Source organism: Aethalodelphis obliquidens, unplaced genomic scaffold, assembly GCF_003676395.1.
Source record: "Aethalodelphis obliquidens isolate GAN/ISIS:26980383/991018 unplaced genomic scaffold, ASM367639v1 scaffold31, whole genome shotgun sequence".
In the NCBI taxonomy this organism is placed as follows: domain Eukaryota; kingdom Metazoa; phylum Chordata; class Mammalia; order Artiodactyla; family Delphinidae; genus Aethalodelphis; species Aethalodelphis obliquidens.
In genome coordinates, this window is record NW_020837975.1 from 8,076,633 (window position 1) to 8,086,525 (window position 9,893).

Below are 9,893 nucleotides of genomic sequence, written 5' to 3' on the forward strand. Positions count from 1 at the left end.
AGTGGGTTTTTTGAAAAATTTTATTCCTGGAGGTTCAGTCTCTATGCTACCCCTCAAGCCCTTTCAAAGACTTTGTAAGCCCTCAATTACTATGTTACATCTCTTTCTGCTTAAAATAGGTACAGTGGTATCTGTTATCTGCAACTGAACCCTGATGATAAAAATGCCCGACATAGGGACTTCCCTGGTGGTACAGTGGTTGAGAGTCCACCTGCCAATGCAGGGGACATGGGTTTGAGCCCTGGTCCGGGAAGATCCCACATGCCACGGAGCAGCTGAGCCCCTGCACCACAACTGCTGAGCCTGAGCTCTAGAGCCCATGAGCTACAACTGCTGAGCCCACGTGCCACAACTGCTGAAGCCCACATGCCTGGAGCCCATGATCTGCAGCGGGATAGACCATTGTGGTGAGGGGCCTGTGCACCGTGTTGAGGAGTGGTCCCCACTCGCCATGGCTGAAGGGGTCTGCGTGCAGCCCAAAACAAACAAACAAATAAATAAATAAATAAATTTATTTTATAAAAATGCCTGACATAGAGTAGGTGGTGCTAAATATTTGTTGAATAAATGAATGAATGGGCAAATGGAGACTGCCAAGATGTCTACAGTCAGTTGGGCAAACTAGTTGGACTCAACAGAGTGCTCAGAGCAATCAATGGACATAAGTGGACAGTGAAATCAATTTGGGATTCTAACCGACATTTTAAAAAAGATGAAATAGAATAGAAAATCGCAGAGCAGATCACATATAGTAAATGTAAGTATTGCTTTGTGAAACTTTAGCTTCATCCACACATACACATTTTATGTATATGTGTGTACATACACACACATTTGCAGCGATAATAATCCAAATATTCAACAACCAGCATGACAGACATAAGTCAATTGGAATGGATGCCAACAGTATCTACTGGTTGTCTGAATATCAGTATAAAAAAAATCTTTGTAGTAAAAAAAAACCAAGTGATTGAAACCCATTGGTCTATGGAATGTAGCTTAAGGCTTTTGGGGAGGGGGGATGGGAGGTAGTGGGCACATGTCTCTGAGGACCCTTCCTTAGGCATTGTCCCTGGCTAGAGGAACATAACCTTGACACGTTCCTGCCTTTGGGGGAGGAGCAATCCCCCTGTGTTGCAGAAACCTGTGTTTCTGCCCACCGGCATCCATTCCCATCCCAACCCCCATCTCCCTGCCTTTGGAAACCTGCCCTGCCCAGGCTTCATGAGTTTCTGCCAGTAACAGTCCCTGGCCCCCACTGGCCAGACCGATTGGTCCAACTTAGGCCAGTCAATTCTTCTAGGGTTTTGTATAATGGGTGCTGAAGGGAGGGGCTTGGGGCTTTATACAGATTTGCCCACTCCCTCCCACTGTCCAGAGGGGCAGCCTCCCTCCCAGAGACAGAGAGACTGAAGTCCCCACAAAGGTTGAAGCTGAGTAGGAGACACCTAACACCAGCAAGTGTGTCCCTGGACCCCTGAGGCCAGCCTCACACAGCTATTGGCCCAACGCTGTTCCTTTGGTTTTTATTTTTAAAACAAGTTAGTTAGTCTTGGGTTTCTTTCAGTTGCAGCTAAAGGAGTTGTGATTACTTCATAGCTCCTCGAAGTGGTCAGGGGCCCTCACTGCCCAAGTGACTGAGTACTGATGTGGCTCAGAGACTCCCTGAGCCGGGAAGAACAAAACTCCCATCTACACAGGCACCCTACGCGTAGGCAGTGTGGGCAGGGCACCAGGTCAGGCCATCCCTCTGTTACCCGAAGCTGCATGGAGACCTCTGGGGACCTTCTTCATTTCACCTGAATGCAGAGGTCGTGGGGAGCACTTTATGGCCGCTCTGAGGAAGCCCCATCATAGGCTAACCTGTCTGGAGATGCTCAATCCACTCCCGTGGGTGGAGGGCAATGGAGTAGCACGCTGGCCACCAGGTGTGACTACCCACTTCCGTCCTCCAGATAGAAGCCCCGGGTCTAAGGGCTGGCTACGTCTGGGGGAGGCTGCGGTCAGCTCTGTCCTCTTCCTCCAGGCCTGTCTTCCTCCCCGGCTGAGCTGACAGCCCCTCCCCAGGACCAGCCTGTCCTGGGAAGAAATAAGATGGGAGCTGTATATTCTGAGCCCTGCCCGTGTGTGTGTGTGTGTGTGTGTGTGTGAAATGACCTGAGGTGACCTCCCTCAAGACATGCTGGGCCGGGACAAAGTGAGAGAGTGGCATGGACATATATACACTACCAAATGTAAAATAGATAGCTAGTGGGAGCAGCTGCATAGCACAGGGAGACCAGCTCGGTGCTTTGTGACCACCTAGAGGGGTGGGATAGGGAGGGTGGGAGGGAGAAACAAGAGGGAGGAGATACGGGGATATATGTATACCTATAGCTGATTCACTTTGTTCTAAAGCAGAAACTAACACACCATTGTAAAGCACTTAAAGATGTTAAAAAAAAAAAAGACATGGTGGGCCTCTTCCTTGCTCAGGAGACCCTTCCCATCCTCAAAGAGCAGGGAACCCCCTACCCCACCAAATCCCCGGAACTCAGGCTAAGTCTGGGATCCACCCTGACTCCAGCACGGCCACCAACAGCCCAACTTTCCACTGAGGAGCCACTTCAACTGGGGTTACCCCCATGGTCCCCCAAGGTCCCTGGAGTACTGACCACTCCAACTTCATCTGCATCCTCCACAAGCAGAGAGCCTGTCCTCTACTCATTCTCACCTCCAAACCTTTGTCCCTCTGGAGCCCTGCTTGGAAGGCCTTTACTCTCGGCCTGCCTAAATCCTAGTCCCCCTTCAAGGCTTCACAAAAGAGCACCACCCCCTCCTGTGGGCATCCAGGCCTGTCCTGGGCATCCTATGTAGGCCTCAGTGCCCCACCTCTGTACCTGCAAACACTTCTAACTGCCTGTCCTCTTCTCGAGGAAGCTTTTGCTGCCCTCTCTCCACGTCTCAGACTCTTTCGGGCAACTGTTCATCATTCTCCCCAGACTACCTTGAGAGTTCCTTCAGGAATGAGTTGAGTGATGGGTGATTTTCACAAGGGCAGTTTTCTCCAGAATTCTATTTTGGATTTTCCAGACTGATTAAAAATTCCAAAATATTTGAGGAACTGACAGAATTTGTGTATATATATATCTAATATATAGGCAAAGAAACAACATGGAAAACTGAACAAAACTACTACTGTCTTATTTTCCATTGTTTCACAAAAACACATTTGAAGGCCAAAAAAGTAGGAAGGATGTAATTTCAGAGTAGAGAATTGTTCTTCAGGACTTCCCTGGTGGTCTGGTGGTTAAGACTCCGTGCTTTCACTGCAGGGGGTATGGGTTTGATCCCTGTTCGGGGAAGTTCTGCATGCCCCACAGTGCAGCCAAAAAGAAAAACTGGTTCTTTAAATACGTTTATCTTTATTTATTTTTTAAAATAAATTTATTTAGGCTGCTTTGGGTCTTCGTTGCTGCACATGGATTTTCTCTAGTTGTCGCGAGTGGGGGCTACTCTTCGTTGCAGTGTGCGGGCTTTTCATTGCGGTGGCTTCTCTTGTTGCGGAGCACGGGCTCTAGGTGCGCAGGCTTCAGTAGTTGTGGCTCACGGGCTCTACAGCTCAGGCTCAGTAGTTGTGGCGCACGGGGCTTAGTTGCTCTGTAGCATGTGGGATCTTCCCGGACCAGGGCTCGAACCCGTGTCCCCTGCATTAGCAGGCAGCTTCTTAACCACTGTGTCACCAGGGAAGTCCCCTAAATGATAAACTCTTTAACAAAAAAAGCCCTTATTTTTTTCATTTTGCTGTAGACCAGTGAGAATATTGTCATGGAAACCAGCAGATGGATGCAGGAAAAAAGGCACTGGAGGATGTCCGCCCAGCCAGGCGCTTCCTGCCCCTTTCTCCTCAGACGAGACTGGGCTGGCCACGTTTGGGTCCCGGCCAAAGGGCAGAGCCAGGGCCGCGCTCACAGGGCAGGTGGGTCAGTGACCACCCACCCACCGGCCCTGGGGATCCTAGTGATCTGGCTCCCACCCCCTCATACAGCACAGGTGTCCTGGATTTGTGCTTGTGACCAGCGCCAGTTGGATTTGGGAAACAGGCCACTGGTACAGGAAGAAGAGGACTTGGAGTCAGGAGCCTGGGGTCCAGACCTGGCTCTGTTCAGTCACCTGGGGAAGTCCCTTCCTTCTCTGGGCTTCAGTTTCCTGACCTTAAAATGAAGGCTCTATCAACTAGACTTCAACAAGATTTTTTTTAAAAAGGAAAAAAAATGAAGGTTTTGAACTAGTCTCTGAGGCTAATGTAGCCCTCTGTCCTCAAAAAAAAAAGAAAAAGGGTATTTTGCATAGAATTTAGAATTTCAGGGGCCCACCACCCACTCAGGGCCTTCAATAAACCTCCCTGGGGCCCCTGGTCCTCAAATCAAGAATCTCAACCTGCTAATCCTGACACACAGCCATTGGCCTCTTGCCCCACACCTGCCCCTTTCCTGAGCAGTCTTAGACACTATTTACCAATTATCTACCCCTCACAAATACCTCAGGGAAGTACATTACTCTTCACAGAGAATTATTATCCCCTGGGGTTCCTCTCCAGTTCACAATGAGCTTTGCGGATGGGAAACTAATGACTACAGAAATCCCTTTAGGGGACAAAGCCTTCTGGCCATCCACAGCAGTGGGGGGGAGGGGCAGTGGAAGAGCTTGGGCTCAGGAGCTAGAATGCCCTGGGTTTATATCTGGCTCTGCGACTTACTTGTGTTATTTGGGCAAGTTATTTTACCTTGAGCCTTCAGGTTCCTCAGCTGTAAAATGGGCAGCAGAAATGATAGTATGCACTAAATATTCCCGGACTTGAATTTCCCAGTTTCCCTTGCAGAAGGTTGAGGTCACATGATTAGTTGCGGCCAATGGTCTCTGAGTGGAAGAGGCATGTGTCAGGCCTGGCTGAGGCATTTAGGGATCCATGTGCTTCCTTCATCTCTCTCTCCCATCTTCCATAAGGACCTTGGAGGCCACTCTTCCAGACGGTGAGGCTATGAGATGGGAGAAAGGTCTCCTGCCCCGCATCAAAATTTACATGACTGGTAAATAAAGCACTATGGTACCAAGCCCCTGAAATTTCAAGAGTTCTCTGTTGTGACAGCCTTTGTTAATTACCCTAGTACAGGGAGGGCTAACAGAGCTCATGGACACAAAACCCTCTGAGCTCAGTGGGAGCTGTTATCTTAGAGAAAAGACCTAAGCCCCCTATATCAGTCAGCTCATGCTGCCATAAGAAAACACCATAGGCTGGGTGGCCTAAATGACACAAATTTACCTCTCACACCTCTGGAGGCTGGAAATCCAAGATAAGGGTGCCAGCATGGTCTGGTTCTGGTGAGAACCCTTTTCCTGGCTTGCAGACAGCTGCCTTCTCTCTGTGTCTTTACACGGCAGAGAGGAAGAGACAGCAAGCTCTCTGGTGTCCCTTCTTATGACGGTGCTAATCCCATCATGAGGGGACCCTCAAGACTTCATCTAAACCTAATTACCTCCCAAAGGCCCCATCTCCAAATCTCATCTCACTGAGGGATCTGGCATCAACATATGAATTTTGGGGAAGGGGGGACACAATTCAGTCTATAGCACCCCCTTCAAGTCAGGGCCCCTCAGATATTTTCTTACGAGCAAATTTTTTTTTTTTTAATTGGAGTATAGCTGCTTTACAATGTTGTGTTAGTTTCTGCTCTACAGCAAAGTGAATCAGTTATATGTATACATATATCCCCTCCTTTTTGGATTTCCTTCCCGTTTAGGTCACCACAGAGCATTGAGTAGAGTTCCCTGTGCTATACAGTAGGTTCTCATTAGTTATCTATTTTACATACAGTAGTGTATATACGTCAATCCCAATCTCCCAATTCCCCCCCCCCCCCCCCGTTTCCCCGCTTGGTGTCCATATGTTTGTTCTCTACATCTGTGTCTCTGCTTGGCAAATAGGTTCATCTGTACTATTTTTCTAGATTCCAAATATATGCATTAATATATGATATTTGTTTTTCTCTTTCTGACTTACTTCACTCTGCATGACAGTCTCTCAACAATAAATGCTGGAGAGGGTGTGGAGAAAAAGGAACCCTCTTACACTGTTGGTGGAAATGTAAATTGATACAGCCACTGTGGAAAACAGTATGGAGGTTCCTTAAAAAACTAAAAACAGAACAACCATATGACCCAGCACTCCTGGGTCATATACCTGGAGAAAACCATAATTCAAAAAGACACATGCACCCCAATGTTCATAGCAGCACTATTTACCATGGCCAGGACATGGAAGCAACCTAAATGTCCATCAACAGAGGAATGGATAAAGAAGCTGTGGTACATATATACAATGGAATATTAGCCATAAGAAGGAACGAAATTGTGTCATTTGCAGAGACGTGGATGGACCTAGAGACTGTCATACAGAGTGATCTCACTAGCAAAAATTTAAAAGCAGAAGCATCCAAGGGTGGGGTGAGGTGCGAGTTTCATCCAGAGGGAAATGGTGCGGAAGGCCTGCCTCCCCCAGTTCCACTGAGGGCTACCTGCAGCTCTCCCTGAACCCTCTTCCTTCCCAGTCTTCCTCACCCCCTCCATCTCGCCCCCATACTAAGGTGGGTGAATTGTATACAATTTACAAATTCTTTGACAGTTAATTGACTCTTTAAACCTGGAAGACGTCTAGGTTTTAGAGGTCATCTTGTCTTACCTCCTGGCTGTTTTTTTTTTGTGGTACGCGGGCCTCTCACTGTTGTGGCCTCTCCCATTGCGGAGCACAGGCTCTGGACGCGCAGCCTCAGCGTCCATGGCTCACGGGCCCAGCCGCTCCGCGGCACGTGGGATCCTCCCGGACCGGGGCACGAATCCGCGTCCCCCGCACCGGCAGGCGGACTCCCAACCACTGCGCCACCAGGGAAGCCCTGTTTTTTTTTCTTTTTTTTTGGCCGCAGCCCAAGGCTTGTGGGATCTCAGTTCTCCCACCGGAGATTGAACCCAGCGGCCCCGAGTTTTAATCACTGGACCGCCAGGGAATTCCCATTGCCTCCTGATTCTTACAGAGGACGTGTCTGGGCCTGTGAGGGTATGAAAAACACCAGAGGGCGGGGCTGGCTTGTCCAAAAGATCAGGGTGGGGTGGTGGGCAATCTGGTGCAGCGAAGGGCAGAGAGAGTCAGAACATCAAGAAGCAAGATGTTTCATTTCAGCATATAAATTTTGCATAATTTTTGGAAATAAAGTTTTAGTTTACAGTTTTAAGTTTTAATTTGCAAGTAATACATACGGATGGCCCTAGGGCCCCTAAAATCAATCATCTGGCCGGTCCACGCCTGAGTCAGGGTCTCATAGGAGCGCCTTTCCTAATTCCATCCTTTTGCCGGGGCCTGGGAGCCTCCTGGGCGCTAGAAAGGGCTTCTGCTGGTTTGGGCCTCCGCTCCGGAGTGGCCTGTGACCATTAACTCCCTCACCCTCCGCCCCCAGCCCAGGGCGGGCGCTGGGGGCGCCGGGTCACGTGGCAGCGGGAAGGTTTATCCCCGCAGCCTTTCGGAGCCCGACGGGACTTCTGCTTCCCAAGCGCATGGCCGCGGCCCTCGCGATACTCGCGGCGATGCTGCTTCCCTGCTGGGGCGCGTTCCCGCAATTTAAAAAGGGGTCTACAAAGGTGAGCCAGGAGAGCTTTTGGAACCCTCCACTCTAGCAGAGGGCGGTGGTCGAGGTATCATCGTCTAGCCAGAAGGTGCCAGTTGGGTTTTGAGAGAGAAGAGGGGGATGGGGGGAACCACCCCATATTGGCGATTTCTTCTCAGGCTGGAAGCTTGATAGGTTCCCAAAGGACTTCAAAGCCCTGCTTCACCTCCCTGGTGGCTCTGGAGGGGAAAGAAAGTGGCCTTATAACCAGCACCATCCCCTCCCTCCCAACACCCGCTCCCGGACACTCGGTCCTGCCCGCCCCACTAAACTGTGATCTGGGAGTATTTTCTCCCCCCAACAAAGGTCACCCTTTGGGACCCACAGAGCTGAGGGAGGCCCCCAGGAGAGGAGAAGCAGAGGGAAAAGTACTAAACTGCCACCCTTCCTCTCCCCCTGCTCCTCTGAGTACTGCTGGAGGGGTGCCGGGGGTGGGTGGGAGGTGGGGTGACCATCTCAGGGCTTCTCTTTCTGGACTCCTGGGGCTTTGGCAATGTCAGGGACCCCCCCTGACCCCTCCACACAAACGCTGCCAGAGACTGGTGACTTAGGGCGGGTCCCCACAGACGAACGGGGCTAGGTGTTCCCACCACTCGGAGTGCTACAGCAACTGCTGTCTCATCAACTTGGACCACGGTGTGCCTTCTGTGTCCCTAGGGCCAGAATAACCATGATGTGCTTGCCCCAGGTGAGAGTCGGGTGGGGCAGCCCCTTCTGGTATGTAGGGTGGGGATGGGTTAAAAAAACCATGTGGCTGCACCTGCTTTTTTTACCCTTTCCTTGGAGCAGCCTTTCCCCCTTCTCCACCTGGCAAACTCCTAATCGTCCTGCAATAACAACTCCAGCCACCTCCTCTGAGAAGACTTCCCTCCTTGGAGCTCTGACACTCTTGGGACCCAGACCCTCAGCAGAGCATGTATCTCCCTGACTTCCCTGCCTTTGTCTGCCTCCGCCACTGGGCAGAGCTCTGCAAGGGAAGGATTAAGACATATTCACTTTTGAACCCCTACCCACCCAGTTTAGTGCCTGCACACAGTAGTGCTCAACAAATGTTTGTTGCATGAATGAATATCTCTACCCTAACATCACTGCAGCAAAGCGGGTGGGAAAAGACCTCTCAACCCATCCCTACCTCCCTGCCACTATGACCTAATTTCTTGAGCGGAGCTGCCGTGGCAGGCTCACAGTTTTGGGATTGGACCTGAGTTTAAACCCTGGCTTTTCCAGCCCCTGTCTTTGTGACTTCAGACAGATCACTTCTGCTCTCTGAGCCTTAGTTTCCTCATCTGAAAAATGGGGTTAAAGTACCCACCCCACCACGTTGTTGGGAAGAGTATATGGTCATGGCAGTGACAGTGCTCAATGGAGCATGACTGTTATTAGCTGGTGGAAATGCAGGGAGCAGAATGCATTGTACATCTCGTTCTTGCTTGCCTTTTCTCTGGCCCTGGGCCCAAATCTTTCTACGGAGGATGGGCTCAGCCTCCATCTCCCTGTCTGGGGAGCTGCCATTGCCCAGGGAGCCAGTCAGGCCGCTCCTGTGGCCTAAGTCTACAGCTGAAGTGGCCAGAGGATCTTTTCATCATGGGCACTTGATCTACTTTATTTTGTCTATTTTCTCAAAATAACAAATGGGGTTACTATTATTATCCCCATTTGACGGATGCAGAAACTAAGACAAAGAAGCCTAAGGTCACAAAGTTATCAGCTGTAGAGCTGACAGCTCACGTCTGTCTCACTCCATCACTTATGATCTTGCTTCTGCTCCCCAAGGAGTTTAAACCCCCTTCTTTCCTGCACCTTGGTAACTCTCAACTCTTTTACCTGTTTTCCGCAGACCAAGGGCGCCATGAACATCATATGCCCCGGCCAAGTAGGCTTAAGTTGCATACACAAGGACCCAGTCTGTACCCGCCGGTGCCATTTGATTTAGAGGATGCAGGCTGGTCACTGCCACCCCTCCCTCCCTCTCCTCCTTGCGGCGGGGGGGAGGGCACCCATCTTGCTCAAAAGACATTAAAGTCACTTCCTGGCTCTGGCTTCTGTCTGCACTTCCTGGGAGAGGGGACTGGATAGGGATTGCTCCAGTCTGGGGGTAGCTGAAAGGGGAGACAGGAGGCATGATAGAGCTTCCCATGGGGTTTGGCCCTGTTTGGAGGCCTGGTGGCCTCAGGGCGGATCTGCAGGAGGGAACTGGGG

At 50.4% G+C, this 9,893-nt stretch overlaps 1 protein-coding gene across 1 annotated transcript; it reads left to right on the forward strand.

Moving 5' to 3' along the window:
* The first annotated feature begins 7,584 nt into the window (after positions 1-7,584).
* On the forward strand, positions 7,585-9,627 carry CLPSL2 (colipase like 2). Its single transcript, XM_027126774.1, is given in 4 exon segments — positions 7,585-7,668; positions 8,261-8,330; positions 8,333-8,382; positions 9,532-9,627. Coding segments are annotated over 4 exon segments (300 nt in total).
* Positions 9,628-9,893: the final 266 nt, after the last annotated feature.